The sequence below is a fragment of the Vombatus ursinus genome, unplaced genomic scaffold, assembly GCF_900497805.2.
Source record: "Vombatus ursinus unplaced genomic scaffold, bare-nosed wombat genome assembly UNPS02014786.1, whole genome shotgun sequence".
NCBI lineage: Eukaryota > Metazoa > Chordata > Mammalia > Diprotodontia > Vombatidae > Vombatus > Vombatus ursinus.
In genome coordinates, this window is record NW_020954564.1 from 2,017,649 (window position 1) to 2,041,047 (window position 23,399).

Here is a 23,399-nt window from a genome sequence, read left to right on the forward strand (position 1 = left end):
CTCCAACTCTAGGCTCTCTTCTCTCAAATCTATCCTCCATACAACTGTAAAATCAATCATTGTAAAGGACAAGTCTGTCCATGGCACTCTATTGCTCAAGAAACTTCAGTGGCTCCCTTTTGCTTCAAACTCTCATTTGGCATTTAAAGCCTGTCATAATCTAGCTGTGACCCAACTTTCCGGACCAATCTCACATTACTTCCCCTTTATGCCCTTCATTACAGTCAAACCAAATGTCTTCCTCTTCCCTGGTATATGACATTCCATTTCATGCTTCTCTGACTCTTCCCAGGCTGGTTCCCCATGCCTGGAATGCTCTTTCTCTTCACCTCTTACTCACAGAAGCCTGAGCTTCCTTCAAAGCACAACTCAGCAGCCCCTTCCCATAGGAGACATATCCTGTTCCCCACAGTTGCTAGTGCCTATACCACCCCCAACTTCTCTGTATTGACCCTGTACACACTTTGCTCAAACTTATATGGGTACATTTGCTCTCCCCTCCCTCATAGACTGTAAGCTGCTTCTGCCCAGAGACTTTCATTTTTGTCTATATATCCCAGTGTCTAGCACGATGCCTGGCACACAGAAGATACTTAATATATGCTTCCTGAAAAATGCAAAACAACACAGTTCCTACCCTTAAGGAATCAGCATGATATAGAAGAAAAGGCACAGGATTTTGGAGCCACAAGGCCAAGACTCAAATTCTTGTGTCAGTGGGTATGACCGCCTGTGTGACCATGAGTAAATTATTTCTCCTTTCTGGGCCTTGTTTCCTTATCTGTAAAATTCCAAAGATGCACTAGATGGGGTTTTTAAGGTCTCTTCTAGTTCTAAATTCTCTATTCTAATCTAATGGGGGTAGGCAATACAACTTGTATCTAAATAAAAATGATAGAAGGTAGAAGGTGATAGGAGCAAAGGAGAACTATGAGGGAAGAGATTGTTTTTAACTGGGGGAATCAGGGAGGTTTCATGGAGGAAAGGATGCCTGAGCTGGGCCTTAGAGAAAGGAAAGACCTCAATAAATGCTTATGAGAGGAAATTGGGGTAAGCACTTGGGGGCCACTGGACCAATTTGTTTTCATTCTGTTTTGTGGCTACAAATGGTACCTCTGACTCCAGCCAGCATCTAACCAATATGTGCCAAGGTCATGAGAGGGACCAACCATGAAGGTGTTCTCAAATTCTCCACGATTGTAGAAAAACAATTCCAAGGGCTCCTGTCCCCTGCTTGGACAGGAGTATCAGTGCACCTTGCCTCAGGGACCCTCGTTAAGAGGCAACTTGAATGAGTCAGATTTTCCTCCTTCCCAAGTTGTTTCTGGTGGTAAGAAGCTGTATTAGCTCTTTAGAGACAGAACTACATTTAATAAGACTCCAATGAAGGACCGTCTTTGTTGTCCCAATACAGGGATGGGGAACCTGCGGCCTTGAGGCCGCATGTGACCTTCTAGATCCTTAAGTGTGGACTTCTGACTGAATCCAAATTTTACCGAATCCAAATTTTACAGAATTTGTTCTATAAAATTTGGATTCAGTCAAAAGGTTGCACTTAAGGATCTAGAAGTCCACATGTGGCCTTAAGGCTGCAGGTTCCCCAACCCTCTCCCAATACCACACCATTATCACCATCATCAGTGACATTTACACAGCATGCTAAGGTTACACACAAAGTGTTTTCCTCACAACAGTCTTGATGGGTTCATTTCTGAACCTCACTCTTTAAGAAGGACATCTATCAGGGCGACAATATATATGTTCTAAGAAGGACAAACCAGGATGGTGAAGGACAGTGGGCCCATGTCATATAGAGATAGGTTGAAGGAGCTGGAAGATGTTTAGCCTGAGAAAAAAAGGCTCAAGGGGGATATGGTAGCTGTTTTCAAGTATTTGAAGGTCTCTCACGTGGAATAGGGAATTGATTCATTCTGTTTTGCCCCAGAGAACAGAATCAGGAACAATAGGTAGAAGTCAAAGAGGAAAATCCAATTTTGATGTCAGAAAAAGCTTCCAAACAATGAGAGCTATCCTCAAATGGAAGGGCTGCTTCAGAGCTTAGTGGGTTCCTCTTCATTGAAAGTCTTCACATAAAGACCACTTGTCAAGTTTGTTATGGTAGAGATTCCTTTTTGGGCTATGGGTCACTGAGGTTCCTTGAGACTGACTCTCAAGTTCCATGATTCTGAGGTGGGCAGAGAAAATATCATCCCCATTCTACAAAGGTAGAAATAGAAGCTAAGGGAGATGGCATGAAAGCTGTAATTTGGAGTCACATTAAAGAGATGTGAATCCTGGACTCTGCTACCTACTAGGTTTGTGACCTTGGACACAAGGTCCTACCTCTCTGAGCTGCCATTTTCTCACCTGTAAAATGAAGGTGTAGGACTAGATATTGCTTAGGGTCCTTTTTCTAGCTCTCAATCTATAATTTTATGGTGGATTAAGTGAATTGTCCAAGGCCACAAAGCTGGTAAATGTCAAGAGTTGGGGGTTTGAACCCAGTTCTCCTGACTCCCAGGCCAGTGGTCCTTCCACCAACGCCACAAGACAAATCTGCTCGAAGGACCCAGCCCAGTCCTCCAAAGGTAAAGGTGCCTGGGGCTGGAGAAACAGTTTTCTCAGCTCTGTTTCTAATTCAGATACTAACCTTTAGAAAGTCAGCCTCAATGTAGAAATGTTTTAATTGACTTCATATACACATTGAATATCAGATTTCTTGCTTTCTCAATGTGTAAAGAGAAGGATGGAAGAGAATTTAAAACCAAAAATAATTTTAAAAAAAAAACAAAGAAAGGCAGCCTCTTCTAGAGGTCACTTACTTTGGGCTGGTTGGGGCTCTTCCCAGGGCACAGAGGAGGATCTCAGCTGCACCCTTACTGTGCTATTGTTTTGAGTTGTATCTCCACTGTCACTCTGGTATCTCTCTGCAGATTTACTGGTAAAAGGCAAAAAGATGACAATGTCACCTCCTGGGACTTTGCTAAGAAATACAATCTTTTCAAAATGTATTTATTTTTAGTTTTCAATATTCATTTTTATAAGATTTTGAGTTCTAAATTCTCCCCCATCCCCATGATGGCATGCAATCTGATATAGGCTAAACATGTACAATCATATTAAACATAAGAAATACAATCTTTTATAACTGATCTTGGCTATCAAATATTGCAAGGACAGTAGGATCAATAGATGGCGCCCAACCCAAAGGAAAGGGCAGTTTACATACAAACTCATCATCCCCTTCCTAAAAGCTGACAGCCATGTTCCCCTGGGTCCCTTGCTCCTTTGTGACAATAAATCCTCAGATAACTGGGAAGATGCACTCCCTTTTTTAGGTGCCTAGTGCCATGGTGGCAAGGAGACTAATGCTCTCAGTGGAAAAATAGGAAGCTGAACTAACTCAAAGCCTGAGTTCCTCCCCTTTAGTGAGCTGCATCGACAGAGCCACAGGGAACAGAATGAGCGAGGGGACAGCATTGTTCCACCTCTTTATCCTCTGTCCTGATCAGGCCATGTATAGAGTATTGTGATCTGTTCTAGTCACCCTCATCCCTCTGTCCTGGGATGAGGATCTCAAATAGATAATTGTGTTCTGTTCTGGATACCACATCTTAGGGAGGATGCTGCTAAGCTGGAATACATTCAGAGGAGGTCAATGAGGATGCTGAGGTAACTAGAGACCATGTCAAATAAGGACTGGGGGTTAAAAGAACAAGATGTTTAACTTGGGGGAAGACAGGACTAGGGTGGAGTAGAAGATCCTCATGTTGGGAAGGATTGAAGGTAAAAGGAAAAGGAGATGGTAAAAGATGAGATGGATCGATAGTAGCATGGAAACAATAAACATGAACTTGAACAGATGAAGAGACAGTGGAGGATAGAAGAGCTTGGCATGCTATAGTCTGTGGGGTAATGAAGTGTTGGACCCAGATCAACAACAACAACAAGTATTTAAAGGGTTGTGAGTGTGAAAAGGGAATTCGATTTGCTTCAATTGACTCCAGTTTTGGAGCCATATGGGTTCAGTGTTGCTAACAGTAGTGGGTTCACCTTTGCAATGGCCTTTCAAAAGGAACCTAGAGGGCCACTTGTTGGGGATGTGGTAGCTAGCTGTTCAAGCATGGGTCCTATCAGGTGACCTCTGAATCCCCATGTACACACCTGGTGTGGGAACAGCTCCCCAAAGCCAAGGGCTCTTTTGCAAGCCTGCTCTGAGCCCTGGTAGCTTGCTGGAAGTTATGACTCGAGGTGTCCTGAGGTGGGCTGTTCAAGCTGGCCTCTATCCTCTCTCGGAGTCGGGTCACTTCTTGCTGCAGGGCCCGGATAGCTTGGCTGTCATGGAAACAGAGTTAGTGAACAGAGTGCAACGGGGGAAAGCTAAAGTGCTCCTGTGATTATTTTGTGTCGGGTACTAAGGGAGGGCCCGTGTCTGTGGTCCTGACATACCTGTGATTTCTGCGCATCATAGGACCACAGGTTTAGAGCCAGATGAACGTCAGAGGCCATCTTAGTCCAACCTCTCCATTTTATAGATGAGGAAACTGAGGCCCAGAGAATTTAAGTGACTTATCCAACGTCACACAAGTAATAAGTTGAAGAGCTGGGCTTTCAGCTCAGTTCATCTGACCCTTTTCTGCTATACCATAAAGAGAAGAACAGGGAAAGGTCACTGAGAAAAACAGTGGCCATGTATGCAACTTGGCATCTTCCTCAGTGGACTCAGGGTGTTAAACTCGTGGTCTGCTTCTTTTCTCTTTTCTGTTTTCCCCTCACAGGAAAGAACCCACTCCAATCTCTTTAACCAGGGGCAGGGGGAGGGGTCTTCCCTGAGCCCTTCCTAATATACCAACCAATCAATAAGCATTGATGAAGCACTTACTATGAGCCAGATTTTGTGCTGTGAGCACTGGGGATACAAAAGGCAAAAGACAAAAACAAAAATCCCAGACCCAATTCTCAAGGAGCAGACATTCTAACAGAGAGCTACTGGGCATTCTGAACAGTTGGTTTTCCCATGATGCCTCTTTGCCCATCTGAGGGGTACAGGAAGATAATGCAGGTAGGATGAGAATGAAAGGGTCTGGTTGTTATCTGTTTAGTAGAAATCTGACTGTATTTAGATCAGTTAAGGATAATTTTCTGTTGAGACCAATTGGGTGGGGGGGGAATGATAGCCTTTCCCTTGGTCCTTTAGGGATCCTCATAGGTTAGAGGATCATATATCCTCCAGAGGATCACATCACCTCTTTTAATTCCCTCATTTTACAGATGAAGAAAGTGAAGCTGAGAGGAGCATGAGTAATTTACCTAAGGTCACACATGGTATGGTAAGTGGCAGAGTCAGGATTCAAACCCAGTTTTTGATTCCAAATCCTGGGGCTTTTTCCGTGACACCTTGCTGCTTCCACATAGATATCACAAGTGCCAGAAGGAGTGGGAAAGGAGAGTTGTTTTCAACATCCTCCCCTGGACGATGGAGGAGGAATTCATCATAAGTGTTTGCTATCCCCACCAACAGAACTGGAGAGACCAGTGGGCTGGTGCAAAACATGAGCAGTCTGACGAGAATAACAAAGGCTGCTCACGAGGCTGGTAGAATGTGGACAAAATGCCCCAATGACTACAACATCCCTGCCTGCAAGGTCATCTTAATTCACCAGCTCCCTTTTTCCCATCTCCTCCTCTCCCCAGAGTCTGAATTGAAATAGTGTTTAGTTTTCTATTATAGGGGTAGCATAGGACATTGGACCGGTAGTCACAAAACCTGGATTCTAATCTGTAACTTTGCCACTAGCTTGTTCTGTGACCTCAGGAAAGGAGTTTTCACTATCTGTACCTCCAATTCTTTATCTTTTAAAATGGGGTTGGAGTGGAGCTATAAAAAACTGAAACAGACTTAAGGACCTAAGGGATCATGTAGTCCAATCACTTTATGCTACAGATGAAAAAAGTGAGGACACAGAGGTGAAGCAAGAGTCCATCAAGCAAGTTGGCAAGAGTCAGGATTTGAATCCTGGTCCTTTGAGCCTTCAAATCTGAGTTTTCTTCTCACTACACCAGATGCTATGTTCCTTCTAAATCAGATTCATTTGCTAAGAACAGAAACTTGGGCCCTCTTCTTAAGTGGGTTCCCCGCCCCCATGAGCACAGTACTCATACACACAAGGCAGAGGAATCCAGGATCTTTGGAACTGCCATGGCCATCTTCCTGAGCAATACAGATCCTCTAAACTCCCTGACTCAGCCAGGTTCCTGAGAGATTACAGTCCCCCTAACACCAGGTCAGCTCTTCTCCCAATATGGTAGCTCCTGATGCTTCTTTTCAGACCAAAAGAACGGGGAGGAGAGGCCTTAGAGGCCTGTGCATCTCCTGGCTCCACCGCCTTGGAGGAGTCAGAGTTTAGAATCTGCTAGGAGCAACATGTGTCTAAAGCACCAGTTCCCTAGCAATCCCCATGGAGACATTTGTTAAGGCTACATAATCAGGAGATGTATAATGGGAACACGTGTGGGCTGGGGACAGCATTCCAGCCAATCACCACTGGCTGGGCAGGAGCTCTGGGGCAGCTCAGAGCGTCTGGCTTTTTGCTTCTCAGGGTCACTGACAGGGGAAAGGATCTGGGTCAGTCAGGGAGATAAAAGAGAATTAGGCCCCAGGTTTAGATTGGCCTGGCTTGTTAACCCTCTAATTCATGGGCTGTTGGACTCCCAGTTCATTACTCCAAGGATGGCAGCAAATGCTGCTGGGGGTGAACGCTTTAGACTCTGGGTCTCTTTGTCTAGTCGCTCCCCACACAGGAGCTCATCCTGGGAAGGATAATAATAACAGCTAGTATTTATAGAGTGCTTTAAGGTTTGCAAAGTACTTTACATATATTATCTCATTTAATCCTTACAACAACCTTGTGAGGTAGGTGCTGTTATTATCCCCATTTTACAGATGGGGAAACTGAGGCAAACAGTGGTTAAGTGACTTGCCCAGAATCACACCCAGCTAGTAAGTGTCTGAGGCAGGATTTGAACTAAGGTCGCCCTGCCTCCATGTTCAGAACTCTATCCACTGCACCACCTAGCTGCCTCTGAACGCCTCCGTTCATCTGTGAACTATATCTTTCCATGCTCTTCTGTCTTGATTCTGAGGAATTCCTAATGGTTTGTGTGTGTGTGTGTGTGTGTGCATGTGCGTTTATATGTATGTCATGGATCCCTTTGGCAATCTGGTGAAGCCTATGGACCCCCTCTCAAAAGAATGTTTTTAAATGTGTAAAATACATAAGAGTTATAAAGGAAATCAATTATATTGAAACATAATGATCAATATATTGAGGGGGAAAAAAAGTCCACAGGTCCCAAGTTAAGAATCCCTGGTAGAGAAGAAGGCACTGGAAGAGGTAACATCAGAGGCCCTTTCAGCTCTAACTTTGGGGTAGGCCCTAGGTCCAACTTTGCCTCTGTCACTTACTTCCCAGCTGTGTGACCTTAGGCAAATTACTCACCCCCTCTGAGCCTCAGTTTCCTTAGCTTCAAGATGAGGCAGTCAGAGTAGCTGGGCTCTGAGGTCTTTTCTCTGTTCAACATTCTGTGATCTATGATCTAATAAGAGGGTCTCAAGAATAGAAGGATCAACAGGTGGTTCATGGAGGAACATGTTTGTCTATCCTGATAGCTACATCCCAACAGCCCAGAGAAATGTATGCCACTCGCCAAAAGCAGATAAAATGGAAACCAACAGAACACATTTAAAACTACTGCTTATCTGAGATTTCTCAGCAGAAAGACAGTATTTGGCTAAGAACACAGCAGAGATTCTCACATAGTACGATTGGGAGAAAAAGGCAGTCAAACAACGTTTTCTTTTCCAGCCAAGGCATTCCCTCTAGGATAAGGGTAGTAACAGGGAATCTCAGTATCTGGAAAGCTGCACACCCTGAACCACTTCTCCTGAAAAATAAGAAGCATGAATTCAAGGCAGTGATGCCTAACTTTAAAAACCATTGAACTGGGACTCCTGAAATCTTCTACTCACTTCCTTGTGTGACCCTGGGCAAGGTCACTTTAGTTCTCTGGGCCTCAGTTTCCCTATCTATAAAATGGGCATCCTGGACTAGATGACCTTTAGTCACCTTGCCTGCTCTACAACTTTATCACTTAAATGGTCGAGCAGGACTCACTCTCTCACTTCCCGGGAGATGAGGTTGCTGAGTGGGTGCTGTGCTGCCTCTTGAGGAGTTTCATCAGAAGGGGTGGCAGCAGGAGACTGGTCATCTTCTCTGCCGTGGGAATGCTGTTCACGGGCCCTATCATGGCCCTCACCGTCCAAGTGAGCTGATAAGGAACAGATACCAGGAGAGACAAGAAAGGAATTGGGTAAGGTTGCAAATTAGTCTCGGGCAAGTTACTAATCTGAGAGTCAAAAAATCTGCATGCCTGTAGATTTGAGGTCACTGTTTTGGGGAAAGGACACAGATTGGGACATGCTCCATCAGATCCTCTTGAACTAATTACCAGAGGGAGCCCAGCAATGGCCCAGCCTCCAAGGACGTGGGCTACAGGGAATATATTAATTCTCTCCTCCCTACCCCCACCCCTGCCTCAGGACCTTGTAATTGGGCAGTGCTATGAAGCTAAACTGTCACCCAAAAATTTCTTACATGCCATGTCCACTCACCCATTTTTGTACCTGGTCCCATTTTGTGGTGGAAGCTTTTTGTCCACTTCTTTGGGGGAGTGATAGGCATTGGGTCCGACCTCTGGGCCTGGGCCCCTGATGTGCTGAGCCCAGAGGATACTCTGATAACAGGCTTGTCCCTTCCTGGATGGTGGGAGGATGGAGCTTGGGGTAGACATGCTGTAGATGATTGGGGTAATCTCCTCGGGTCACTGGTACCAAAAGACACACTGTGACATGAAGAAAAATGTCAGTAGGCCCACTCTTGCTTTGTGCTGAGAATGCATTATGATAGCTCATGTCCATGTGCTTTTAGCCTACATACTCTCAAGCAAAGATATCTGGTTCACATGTTCATAAGATTTAGAGCTGGAACGGGACCTTAGAGATCATCTCATACAACTCCCTCATTTTGCAAATGAATATACTTCAAGGGCCAGCCAGTCAGATGCTGTGATTTACCAAGGACACACAGCTCTCATGTGGTAGAGCTGAGAATCAAACCTGAGTTCTCAACTAAATCTAGCCCTATTTCTACCACACCACCAGGGTCTTCTTTCTTATACCCACTGTCTTTCCTCCTTCCACTGCACCCAATTTACTCTTCTGTGTTCTGTCCTAAACAATTATCCCATGGCAATTATTTACACACTCTACCACCATCCCTCTAACCAACCTACCTCCCCAACACACACAGCCCTGAGCATTCCTTAGATCAGAGGCCATCCCAAAGAGACAGGAACCATGGTAACGGAGCCAGAAGTGTGAATTGCTATACCTGGTATGGGAAAGTTGGTGCTCTGGAGTCTGGGTTAATGGAGAAATCCTGCTGGTTTCAGATCCCACAAAGCCACTGTCAGTTTCTGGGGACACTATCCGGTGATCCTGAAAAGTAACAATGGTCCCCCTTAACACTAATCATATTCTTAACCCTGCCCTGAAGAAGTTGGTCAGGAATTCCAGCCTGAACACTTCCTTGCTTGCTTTCACAGACCAGACCCCTCAACTGATACTCACAGAACCTCAAAGTTTGGACAGACTTCTGAGTTTACTTGGCTCCAATTGTGGGGAAACGGGAAATGGGGCAAAATTTTGCAGCAAGTTTCTCTGGTAAAGACGTCATTTCTCAAATATACAGAACTGAGCCAAATTTATAAAAATATAAGCCATTCCCAGTTGATAAATGGTCAAGGGATATGAACGGACAGTTTTCAGAAGAAGAAATCAAAGGTATCAATAGTCTCATGAAAAAAAATGTTCTAAATTACTATTAGATAAAGGCAAATCATAACAACTTTGAGATACCAATTCATACCTATCAGATTGGCTCATAAGACAGAAAAGGAAAATGACAAATGGAAGGGATGTGAAAAAATTTAGACACTAGTGCACTGTTGGTGGAGTTGTGAACTGGTCCAACCATTCTGGAGAACAATTTAGAACTACTCCCAAAGAGCTATAAAATTGTGCACACCCTTTGACCCAGGGATATCACTACCAGGTTCATATCCCAAAGAGACTAAAGAAAAGGGAAAAAGACCTATTCGTACAAAAATATAGCAGCTCTTTTGTGGTGGCAAAGAACTGGAAATCTAGGAGATGCCCATCAGTTGGGGAATGGCTGAACAAGTTGTGGTATATGATCATGATGGAATATTGCTGTACTATAAGAAATGAAGAGCAGGATGGTTTCAGGAAAACTTGGAAAGATTTATATGAACTGATGCAGAAGGAAGTGAGCAGAATCAGAAGAACATTGTACACAGTAACAGCAATATTACAAGGATAATCAACTGTGAAAGATTTAGCTACTTTGATCAAGATAATGATCTAAAACAATTCCAAAGGCCCATGATGAAAAATGCTATCTCCAGAGAGAGAAATGATGAACTCTGAATGAAGACTGAAGCATACTTGTAAAAAATTATTTTTGTTTTATTTTGTTTGTATTTTCTTTTGCAACATGGCTAATATGGAAATATGTTTTGCAAGTCCTCACATATTTAATCAAAATAAAATTGCTTGCCTTCTCAAGGCGGTATAGTATGGAGGGAGAGAATTTGTAACTCAAAATTTTGAAAAATGTTTGTTGAAAATGTTTTTACATGTAATTGGGAAATATTTAATAAAATAAAAATTATTTTAAAAAGAAAGGGAACATATTTCACGCCTCATTTTTAGTCCTCTTCCTGATGCTGCTCAGTATTTCATTGGCCTTTCTGGCCATGTAAGCACATGGTCTTCATTATCATCACTGTCATCATCATTAGAATGAGGGGGTCAAACTCCTTTCTAAATTTACATGTCATGAAACCATACCATTTCTACCTGTCACATCAACTCTCCCATCCCTATAGCTGGTTCCCATTTCTGAAGAGGGTGTGTGTGTGTGTGTGTGTGTGTGTGTGTGTGTGTGTGCGTGTGTGCGTGTGTGTGTGTTGGGCCAGATTTTATTTTGTGATTTTATTGGTATGAGGAATGGGCAGAAACTCCCTTTTTACCAATGTAAATCAAACTGCTCAGCAGTTTATTGTATTCTTAGAGAGGTTTCTGGGGCACCAAGAGGTGAATGTTGAACTCAAGAAAGGACAAGGGTCACCAAGCCTAAATGACCATGTCACAGCAATACATGTGCTGCATATATATCACACAAAGTTGTGAAGAAAGGTCCCTTGGTAAACCTTAAAGCTCTACAGAATTATGAATTGCTATTAATGTGATTATCATTATTATCATTCCTGTTTTACAAATGAGGGGCTGAGGATCAGAGAGGTGAAGGACTTGTCACCCAGCTTCTAAGAATCAGAGTCTGGATTCAAACCCAGGGCTCCTTCCATTGCTCTCACTATCTTCCCTGCCTCACTGTTTGGCAGACAACTTCAGAAAACAACTTGCATTGATTGCCTCCCAGGCCATAAACGGAAGCCTTTTCCCCAGAAGGCACGCCTGGATTATACATCCCCCAAACACAGTCGTTACCTTGTACTGGCTCACGTCGAAGTTTCTCGCCAGCTGGGGGGTGCTGGCCAAATGGAAAGCCTTCTGAAGGGGCAAAGAGCCCGATGCCCCACTGCCAGCCAGACTGGCGATGCTGCTCTGGTGAGAGGGTTGCTGCTTTTGTTCTGAGACTGGTGGGGTGAGCTGGGGGGCAGGTGGGGGCGGCTGAGCCACAGGACCCTGAGGAAGCCCATCCAAGTGGTGCCCACCATTCCCTGGCGATGACTGGAGATCTAGGGGCTGGGTCGATTGGGTCTGCTCCACACACTCCCTGACAAGAAATGAAAAACATGCATCAGCCTCATCCTTCCTGGGGCTCCTCAGGCCCTACTCCATTTGTCTTCCCTTGTGCTCACTCCACATCTGGGGGGCGGGGAAGGGGAGCCCCTCTCGTGGATCTAGGATCATAGATGAAGAAAAGTGCCCCAAAAAAGGCTCCAACTGAGAAGTTCCTGGTAAGGATCATGGTCTTTAGGAAAAAAATCCCTGGGCTCACATGTATATCAGGGCTACCATGGAGCTCATGAGCAAAGAATAAGATAGAGCCTTAAGGAAACATATGGCCGGAAGAGGAGGGACACAGAGGTCTCATGAGGGATAAGAGGCCAATGTAGCCCTGAAGTGTTTCCCTGGTGCCATGAAATTATTCAAAGAGGCAGCGCAAAGGCCTCTTGTTGTGTTGGGTAAACTTTCTATTTAGTATTTATGGAAATACAAGGGGCTAATTATGGGGTACCCTGCCCCTGTGGAGGGAAATCACAGATTCATTTAAGTGGTGAAGGAATCAGGATGTCAATCAATGTTGAAACTGAGCCTGTAGGGACAGCTAGGTGGTACAGTGAATAAAGCATTGGCCCTGGAGTCAGGAGGATTTGAGTTCAAATCTGGCTCAGATACATAACACTCAATAGCTGTATGACTCTGGGAAAGTCACTTAACCCCAATTGCCTCACCAAAAAAAAAAGAAAGAAAAGAAAAGAAAAGAAACTGAACCTGCTCCATTGGCAGGGCAAGCATCTCACAACAGAGTGGAGAGGCAGGTCAAGAATGAGGAGACCTGGGTTTGAGTCACAGCTCTGCCACTTAATAGCTATCCCCACTACCCCACACTCAGAGCTGTTTGCCCCTTTATCCAATAACCCCAGCCCTAACTACCTCATAATAAGGGTAATAATAATAAAAATATCATTATATAATATAAATATTACATTTATATAGGGAACACATAAGAGCCTTTATATAGCTCTTTAAGATTTGCATATCATTTTACATTTGATCTCATGACAACCTTGTGAAGAATGTGCTACCATCTCAATTTTGCATGTGAGGAAACTGAAGCACATAGAGGTTAAATGACTTGTTCAGGGTTATATAGCTAGTAAGTGGCAGGATTTGCACTCACATCTTCCCGACTCCAAATCTAGTTCTTTATGCACTAAACCACCTAGTTGCCTTTGGAAAATATAAAGCTGTGGCCCTGCAGAAGAGAAAAAAAATTGAGAAAATGCACCTCCCTCCCCTCTTTGCAGAGGTGGGACACTGTGCGTGTGGGATATTGCATATTCTGTCAGACATAATTGAGGCATTGGTTTGCTGAACTACTTTTTAATCTTTCTTTTTTTTAATTCTTAGTTACAAGGATTGGCTCACTAGGTACATGAAAAAGAGGGATATAGTTGAAAATGAAGGTGATGTCAAAACAAAAAGATATAGTAAATTTAAAAGAAAAAATATTTTAAAAAGCAATGTACAAAAGGGAGATATTACGACATCTCATTATTGGACGGATCCTCAGGAAGGACAAGGTGCTGAAATTTTTCTTGTGAAGAAAAGGAAATCTCTCTCAAAAGGAAGAGTCATGGGTTTTTTTTTTTAGTATTACAAACAACAGAAAAGTGGGGCAGGGGAAGCATTACCTTTCACTTCTTCATATTCTTCCTTCACATCTTAGCTCACGTGCCACCTCCTTCATGAAGCCTTCCCTGATCCCTCTCTCCTCAAACTACATTGTACTTATTAATCTGAGTACATGTTATATTTCCCTCTCCTCCTTACCCCCTACTTATAATTTAAGGTTTTCAAGGGCACAGACTGCTTTGTTTTTGTCTATGGATCCAAACTATATCCTTTGCACATAGTCAGTGCTTAATAAATGTTTTCTGAATTGGATTAGGGACAAACTTAACCTCCTTCATCACTGAGATGCCTGAATCTAGTAAAGATTGAATAGTCAAGGAGCAAGTGACTTACTCAAGATGGTTCGGGTGCTTCCCTTTCTCCTGTTCTGTCCTCCTTGAACTGGATTCAAAAGCATTGGGATTCCCAGCAATTGGCCCATCAACTTCCTGGGTGGAATTCTTCTCTTCTTGGTCTTCTTCCAACTTGACAGCATCAGGGAACAACTTGATACTGTGGCATCTATAATGGACCCAACAGAAGAGGTGTGACTTTGAGTACTACCATCTGCTGTCTTGAAGTGCTCTTGGCTGGGAAACATTGCAGACATGACCAAGCACTAGTACTCAAGATGGTGCACTAAATTTCTGGGGACTGACCGATGAGACACATCCTAAATCCAGTCTCCAAGCTATGAATGAGATGCTTCTTCTAAGAGGTCTTAGTGGATCCTCTTATGGATGAATCCCTAAATGACCAAATCATGACTGTCTCAGAGCAACTTTTATAAAAGCTAGAAGGGACTCTGAGAGGTCATATAGTCCACCCCCCTGCCTTCACATAGCATTATATTAACCCACCCCAGACAGATGAGACTCCATCCTAACTTTCAAAAATTCTCAGAGAAGACTCTATAACACTTATAACAGATTCTGGAGGTAAGTGCCTGTGGGACAGGGACCATTTTTGTCTTTCTTTGCTTCCCCAACTCTTAGCACAGCACTTCCTGACCCAATTCATCCCAATATTTCACTTTAATCCCTACAATTGTGGCTTAAGCATATTCACTCTAGTCCTCATATTTTGTGGAAGTGAAGAACATCTCCTCTTGGTTATCTACATCAAATCCCCTCTGCATGGATCCCAGAAAGCATTGATGGACTCAATCTTGGCTTCCCCAAAGCCATCAGAGCAAACCAAGCAGCACACCGAGCATCCTTTGGCAAAGATCCCCTAGTTCCCTTCAGCAGCTCTCCCCACTATGCACATCTTCCTCGCAGGCTCTCAAGCTCACAGATCTTGAGTTAGAAAGGACCTCAGAAACCATCTAATCCAATCCCCTCATTTTACAGAAGAGAAAACGGAGGCCTAGGGAGGCTAGGTGATTTGTCTCAGTTCACAAGATAAGAAGTGTCAAAGACAGAATTGATTTTTTCCTGTTGAACCTGTATAAATACATTTTTAAGTTGTTTAATTATTTTTGTCAATTAGCAAAAATCTACTTTCCCTCCTACCTTCTCCCTCCAGTTGGGGGTGGGGGAGGGAAGCAAAGAAAAATAAAGCTGTTGTAGACATGTATGTATAGTAGAACAAAACAAATTCCTACACTGGCTATGTCCAAAAAATATGTCTCAGTCTGCACTCTGAATCCATCACCAGAGGTGAGATGTGAACCCAGGTTATCTGACCCCAGTGAGTAGTCTTTCCTTAGTCATAATGACTAATGCACTGTACCTTCCTTTGCAGAGCAAATGATGAAACTCCAGCAGTACCGTATAGTCTGTGCCATGGTACTCTATTGCAAAGCTTTCAATCATTTTTCAGTCACGTCTGACTCTTCATGACCCCATTTGGGGTTTTCTTGGCAAAGATACTGTAGTGGTTTGCCATTTCCTTCTCCAGCTCATTTTACAGATGAGAAACAGAGGCAAACAGGGTTAAGTTACTTGCCCAGGGTCACACAACTAGTAAGTGTCTGAGGCCAGATTTGAACTCAGGAAGATGAGTCTTCCTGACTTCAGGCCTGGCACTCCATCCACTGTGCCACTACTATATAGAAAATCATCCCATTTTTATTTGTGAGGAAAATGGAGCACATGAGGCTATAGGCCAGGCCAGTGGAGTTCCCAAAAGGACTTCTCCAAACTTAAGCTTTCTCCGGTCCTCCTCCCCCACCTCCTTCCAATCCAAAAAGTCAAAAGATGCCTTCTACCACATCCCATGCATCCAAAAGAAGATGCTGCTTTGGATCTTAAAAAAACATTCCTTACTGGGTAATTATAATAACAAAGCTTGTCCCTGAAGAAAAGATAAGAAAATGCATCTCTTTCCCTCATTTGCAGAAGTGGGGGACTATGGGTGTAGAACATCATATGAACTGTTAGATGTTAATGTGTTGGTTAGTTTTGTTGACCTGCCTATTCTTCCCTTTCTTTTTCTTTTTTCAAATCCGGCCTCAGATACTTGACACCTACTAGCTGTATGACCCTGGGCAAGACACCTAACCCCATTGTCTAGCCCAAAACAAAAAAAAAAGAATATTTTCAGTATGGAGCTGGGTTTACCACCTCAGCATATACCATTCCACCAAACTGAACTTCTCCGTAACTAAGTATTATCAAGTATTAAGTATATTCAAGGTTTTGATGAGTTTTTCCTAACAGTTTCCCAGGTCTTTCTGTGGATTCCCCACCTTGTTTGGACACAAAGTGGGTTGGAAGGTCTGGGGATGGGGATTGGATAGAGCCAGGAGGGCTGGGGAGTTCCCATAAGTGGATGGGACCCTCTGACCGTCCCCTTGACACTTACCGGGCCATAAGGCTCTGGAAATCCTGCTCCATTTGGAGCTGCTTGTACTGAAGTGGCTGGGGCAATACGGGGCTCTCATTTTCTACCTCGCTGCTGGCAGAGCTCACTTCTGTATGCTCTCCAGACAGAAAAGTGTGGCCGTTCTGGAGAGCTGGGGTCTGTAGGAAAGAGAGGTAAGGAGTCAGAGAGAGTCCAATTAGCCCCAGAGCTTTGGACAAAACAACCGAGGGAGATAACTCTTCCATCCTCACCAGGAAACTTCACTTGTGCAACCTAGGTTATACTTATCCTAATCTTGTGAATGGGCAGCTAAGTGGCACAGTGGATAGACCACCAGACCTGGAGTCAGGAAGACCTGAGTTCAAATGTGACCTCAGATAACTTCCTAGCTGTGTGACCCTGCGCAGGTCGCCTAACCCTGTTTGCCTCAGTTTCCTCATCTGTAAAGTGAGCTGGAGAAGGAAATGGAAAACCACTCTAGTATCTTTGCCAAGAAAATCCCAAATGAGGCCATGAAGAGTCAGACATAACTGAAACAGCAACAACAAGCTAAAGAAGACATATTCTTTTTTTAAAAGGTGGGGAGGACCCATGGCTCCCTTATCTAGTACTTCTGAAATTGATTTATAGGACTTCACATTTATCCTTAGTGAATTTCATCTTCTTAGATTTGATCTATTGCTCTAGCCTTTTGAGATCTTTTGGGATCATGATTCTATCACCCATTGTGTTGGCTTTTCAGATCTGAAGGTGACACAAAACTGGGTGGGCTAGCTACCTATGTAGCTACATGGTGCAGTGGGTAGACCACTGGTCTTGGAGTCAGGAAGACTTGAATTCAAATCTGACCTCAGATACTTATCTGATCCTAGGCAAGTCACCTAACTTGTCTGCCTCAGTTTCCTCAAATGTAAAATGGGGCTAATAATAGCACCTACCTTCCAGGGTTAGTGTGAAGATAAAATGTGATAATACTTGTAAAGTGCTTTAAAATGCTATGTAAATGCCAGCTATTATTTTCTGAAGCCATACATTTTTTTAAATGTTAAACATCATGGGACAAAGGGCATGTCCCTAGAATACTCCACTAGAGACCTCCTTCCAAGTTGACATCAAGCCTTTAAGAACTCTAAGAGGTATATTATCCACATCCAGAGAAAGAACTGATAGAGTCTTAATGCAGATCAAAGCATACCATTTTTACTTTATTTTTTTCATGGTTTTCTCCTTTTGGTCTGTTTCTTCTTTTACAACATGACTAATATGGAAATATGTTTTACATGATTGTACATATATACCCTATATCAAATTGCTAGCCATTTTAGGGAGGGGGTAAGAAAAAGAGGGAGGGAGAAAAATTTGGAATTCAAGAATTTTTTAAATGAATGTTAAAAATTATCTTTACATGTAATTGGAAAAAATAAAATGCTATTTTTAAAAATGAATTCTGAGAGGCAGCATGACACAGTGGATATGGTGTAGGTACTGAATAAGAAAGACCTGGGTTCAAATCCTAACTCTGACCCTTGTTGCAGGACTACAAACAAGTCACTTAACCTCAGTTTCCTCATCTGTAAAATGGGGATAATACCTATTTGTATCTACTCTTCAAGTTCGTTGTGAGGCTCAAATAAAAGAATATATGCAAAGTACTATGCCAACCTTAATATGTTAGGTAAATGTCAGCTGGTTTTTATTCCTCATTTGAACCTTTGAGTGAATAGGTGTAAGGAAACTCCTATCAATGAAAATCAGCAACTAATCTACAATGCATAGTCTTGGAAAGTTGTTTGGGGCATAGAGAGGAAAGTGGCTTGCTTAGGGTCACATGATCAGCATGTGGAAGAAACAAGACTTGAACACAGGTCTTCCTACCCCCAAGACTGGCTCTCTATCAATGATACCATACAACCTATGAACACAGTTATATGAAAAAAGATGGCGAGTCTTTGGGTACAGTAATTGAACTGGCACCAACTCTACCTATCTGGGTCATTGTTGAGCCATCTCTCTCTCTCCTATCCATGGGATGGTGTGACAGATAAGCACAAGAAGAGCACAAAAGCATAGTAAGAGATACACTTTCACCCCTCTTTGTCTTTGCCCATTCTGCTCCCTGTGCCTGAAATATACTTCCTTCTCGTCTTTGTCCACTAAAGCTCTGATCAAATGCAGCCTCCCCCAGAAAGTCATCTCCGTTCCTCCCCTGTGCAAAATGACCTTCCCCACTGAACCCAGAGTCAGGAAGACCTGAGTTCAAATCTGGACTCAGATATCTGAGTCTGAATCTAGCAGTACGACCCTAAGCAAGTCACTTAACTTCTGTTTGCCTCAGTTCTTTAACCATAAAGTGGGGAACACTTAGCGTTGCAGGGTTGTTATAAGAATCAAATGAGATAGCACAGTACCTGGCCCATAGTAGGCACAATATAATGCTAATTCTCTTCCCTTCCCTTCCTCCCATCAGACCTTAGTCTATGGTTTTGAAACCCACTGGCACCTATTGCAAGATACTACATATTACATACTTATCCATGTCTCTGTCTTTTAACAATAACTTAATTTTCCACAGCCCTTCAGAGTGTACAAAGGGCTTTCCATAAAATAGCTGTACAAAGTAGGAAATACGAATAGTGTTTTCATTTTATAGATGAGAAAACTAAAGCTAAGAGACATTAAGTGACTTGCTCAGGGTCACCAAACTAGCAAATACTGAAACTGGAATTTTAGCCCACTGACCTTAACCCCAGTGCTCTACCCCCTCACAATTAGTCAACAAGCATTAAACAGTGCCAGGCACAGCGCTAAGCATTGTTGTTGTTCAGCTGTTTCAGTTGTGTCTGACTATTGATGACCCTACTTGGGGTTTTCTTGGCAAAGATATTGGAGTGGTTTGCCATTTCCTTCTCCAGTTCATTTTACAGATGAGGAAACTGAAGCTAACAGGGTTAAATGGCTTGCCCAGGATCACACAGCTAGTAAGTATCTGAGGCCAAATTTGAACTCAAGTCTTCCTGACTTCAGGGCCAGTGCTCTCTCCACTAGCAGAAATAGTCCATGCCTTCATGAAGTTCACATTCTAATCGGGAAGGAACCAAGTGAATAATTAAGTGAATAAAGAAAGATACGCACAGAGCAGAGGAAGGGAATCTCATAGAGGAAGGTAACAGCAATGGGAGAAAGGCCTCTGCAGAAAGCAGGATTTGAGCTGAGCCTTGAAGGAAGCCAGAGAACCTAAGAGCCAGAAATGAGGAAAGAGATTATTCCAGGCATGGGGACAATCAGGGCAAAGGGACAGAGATGGGAGATGGAGTGTGGTATGGGAGGAAGAGCATAATGTATAATTTCCCTGAGGGCAGGGACTAGTTAGCACCATCACCCTAACCCCCACCAGCAGCACCCAGGACTCAGCAGATCTTGCAAGATCAACACCCATAGATGCATGCTTTTGATTTTCAGTACCCTACAAGGTAAAATGTAGGCAGCACAGTAGATAGAGCACCAGGCCTGGAGCCAGAAAGAATCCTCTTCATGAGTTCAAATATCTCAGACACTTAGTTGTGTGACCCTAGGCAAGTCACTTAATCCCTTTTGCCTCAGTTTCCTCATACGCAAAATGAGCTGGAGAATGAAATGACACACCACTCCAGTATCTTTGCCAAGAAAACCCCAAATGGGATCATGAAGAGTTGGACATGGCTTAAATGACTGAACAAAAGAAGGTAAAATACCACCTTGCAACGGTTTCCCGGAAGAAATGACACTGTTGGGTTGGAGCCTCAAATAATACTGAGCAATCCAACTAAATCTTTAGAAAACATATTTGCCTGTAAAATGTCAGGACTACAAAGTCTGTCTTAGCTTTACTTCTCACTCCTTGCTTCATTAACCCTCCCTCCCCACCCCTCTTTCTCTCTCTCTCTCTGCCTCTCTCTCCATCCCTGTCTATGTCTCTGTCTATCTGTCTCTGTCTGTCTCTCTGTCCCTGTCTCTCTCTCCCCATTGCCACCACCCCCAGCTAGGCCCTCATTATTAGTCCACTAGTTCACTAGGACAACTGTAACAGCTTTCTAAATTGTCTTCCCTCCTCTGATCTCTTTCCCTTCTAGTCTATCCTTCAGACTGCTGCCAGAATAAATTTCCTTAGGCACATACTTGGACATATCATTCCTCTTATTAAAAATCTTCAGAACCTCCTAATTGCTTTCAGATTCTTTGATCAGCATTCAAGGCCCTCTGAAATCTGGCTCCATGAGAAGTGCTTGGTAAATGTCTTTTTCATTCTATTGCATTCCCCCCTTGGCTAGTCCAAGAGAACCCAAGCATGACTTAACAGTAAACACTGAGTCAGACTCAAACAGATTCTCATGAAGATCTAGCACACAAAAAAAGAAACAAGAAGTCTAATGTAATTCATTCGCCACTGGGCTCAACGACTGCCTTCCTCCTGTAATGGAGAAAAGAGTTACCTCAGGGTAGGGGGTGCAGACAGCAGGCATAGGGGCGTGAGCTGATAGAGCAGGAGACAGAGTTGGCAGGTCTGATACAGGTGAAGCTGCTGAGCTGCCGCGGGACTTTTCTTCTGGAGGGGTCCTCAGAGACAGCTGGTCAGGTCTTAAGTCATCTATCTCATCCATCAGCTCCTCGAGGCGCATTCCTAGCCGAAATATCTCTCCTTCCACTTCCCTGAAACAGGTCAAATTATGGTTATGTAGAAGAATGAAATCAGAAAGAGAGACAGAGACAAAGACAGAAACAGAGACACAGAGAGAGACAGAAAGAGAGAGGAGACTGTTACATTCTGAAAGGGGAAGGAGATGCACTAGCTCAGGATTTTTTTCCCAATGCATTGTAGGAAATTCCCTAGACTACTGCAGAGTCAGAGATAACATGACTACTGGATAAAAAGCTAGCCTCAAACTTAGGAAAACCTGGATTCAAGTCCCCACCTTTGACACAGGATCCTGGGCAAGTCATTTAATCTTAACCTCTCAGTGTCCCAGGCTATCCTCTTAAGACTGTAAGTGATAGAGAAGGTTTTGTATTGGTAGAGGGAGGAAGCTGATGAAATCACAGGCCCAATCCAAAACAAAACAAAAAAGAACAACCTATACGGTAGACTCACCCCTGTAGAAAGAGAGACCTTGGGTTAGATGCCTCTTAGAATGTATAAATCATAAAATCTATACTTAGAAGAAAACTTAGTCTGACCTCATTTTACACATGAGGAGAGTGAGACCCAGAGAAAGGAGAATGACTTGGCCCAAAGTCACAATGTAAATAAGTAGCAGGATGATCCCAAATTCAGTGCTCCTTACATGACGCTATACTGGCTCCACTTAACAAGGGGAGAAAAATCCTAGACATAGAAACATGAAGATTGGCCCACCAGAAGAATAGAGATCTAATGGTCAGAAAGCAAATAAGCTAAGAAAACCCAGAGCCTCTGAGGGCCTAGGCTGGCAAGAAGCTGGGAGGCCAGGGCGCAGTGACTCCTTCCCAACAGGGACCCATCAGAATCCACTGCTTCTATTTGTAAGTTTTCATATATGTAACCAGAAAAGCAGACCCTCATTGGCTTTGGTTCCAGGCTGTTCATCGGGCTGCCTAACTCTCTGTTTTAAGTGTTCCAGCCCAAGTAGCAAAAATCTACCTGTATCCTCACCAGCTAATCTGCAAGAGCAGAGGTGTTTTATGTTCACTGACACAGAACCTCAGACAGACAACAGCAGGGCTACAAGGTGTGTATTGGACACATCTCTTTCCATGTAGTTTCTCTGAATCCTTCATATGAGCTCAATTAATACTATCTCTAGTTTCAGTCAGGGGTTTTCTGGAGCCAAATACCACTGGCTCACTATCAGGGCCTGATGCAGAGGTTTCCCAAGTGGATGACAGCACCCCCTGGGGGGTGAGGGAATGATCCAGGGAGGCAGGTTTTTTTTTTAGAAATGACAAAAATTTTTTAAAAAAAGTTAAAGGGTTAAAGAAAGTAGATTTCGGGGGGGGGGGCACTGAGTAATTTTTTAAAGGGGGTTGGTAGGCCAAATAAGTTTGGGAACTCATTTGAACAATGCAGATTAAACTTAAAAAGTGTGTCATGTGTACTTTTTTTTCAGAGATCCAGTTGTTAAACATTTACCAGCACACTCCTAATTAGAGGGTTCTCTAGGTCAGTAAGGGTACAGTTTCTCTTGTTTTACCATGGGTATTGCTAACAAGAAAAAAAAACCATCATAAAATCTTAGAGTTAGAAAGGAACCCCACCTCCCCCACACATGTTCAAATAAACTCCAATGGCTCCCTATTACTTCCAGTATCAAATAAAACCCTCTGTTTGCAATTTAAAGTTCTTCCCATCTACCTCTTTCCTACCATTCCAGTCCCTATACTTCACTCCCTTTGACGAATTCTGTGACCCAACAACACCAGACCTACTTTCTGTCCCTCACACAGGACAGTCCATCTTCCATCTCTGTCCATTTTCCTAGAATGTCCCCCATTCTTGGAATACACAATCTCAACCTCCTAGGCTTCTTTCAAGACCCAGTTCGAATTCCATGTTCTGGAGGAGGCTTTTCCCCCAGTTAACCTCTCCCAGGTGTTGGTCCCTTCCTCTCTGAGACTACCCTCCATCTGCTGTTTCAGTATATTTTGTATGTCACTAAGTATTTACATGTTGTCTTTCTCATTAGAATGTGAGAGGGAGGGATTATTTTGTGGTTCTTTGTATCCTTACTGCTCAGCAGTGGCATATGGTACTTAATAGAACTTAATAATGCTTGTTGACTTGAAAATTGAGGCTCAGCAAGTTGGTGGTATATGATTGTGATGGAATACTGCTGTGCTATATAAGAAATGACCAACAGGATGATTTCAGAAAAACCTGGAAAGACTTACATGAACTGATGCAGAGTGAAATGAGCAGAAGCAGGAGAACATTGTACATACTAATTGTTTATAACAACTGCGAATGACTTAGCTATTCTGAAGGACAATTCTGAAGGACTTAAGATGAAAAATGCTG

General features: G+C 43.3%; 1 protein-coding gene across 3 annotated transcripts in view; it reads right to left on the reverse strand.

Annotated features, from left to right (window-relative positions):
• LOC114047098 (AT-hook-containing transcription factor-like) overlaps positions 1-23,399 on the reverse strand; it is a 70,460-nt gene that overhangs the window by 12,773 nt on the left and 34,288 nt on the right. For all 3 annotated transcript variants that reach the window (XM_027867824.1, XM_027867826.1, XM_027867827.1), the window contains 9 exons: positions 20,842-21,058; positions 16,373-16,530; positions 13,919-14,086; positions 11,651-11,939; positions 9,450-9,556; positions 8,672-8,901; positions 8,175-8,328; positions 4,165-4,335; positions 2,823-2,938 (listed from right to left, as the gene is read on the reverse strand). In XM_027867824.1, coding sequence (XP_027723625.1) covers positions 2,823-2,938; positions 4,165-4,335; positions 8,175-8,328; positions 8,672-8,901; positions 9,450-9,556; positions 11,651-11,939; positions 13,919-14,086; positions 16,373-16,530; positions 20,842-21,058 — 1,610 coding nt within the window. The remainder of the gene's footprint in view (positions 1-2,822; positions 2,939-4,164; positions 4,336-8,174; positions 8,329-8,671; positions 8,902-9,449; positions 9,557-11,650; positions 11,940-13,918; positions 14,087-16,372; positions 16,531-20,841; positions 21,059-23,399) is intronic.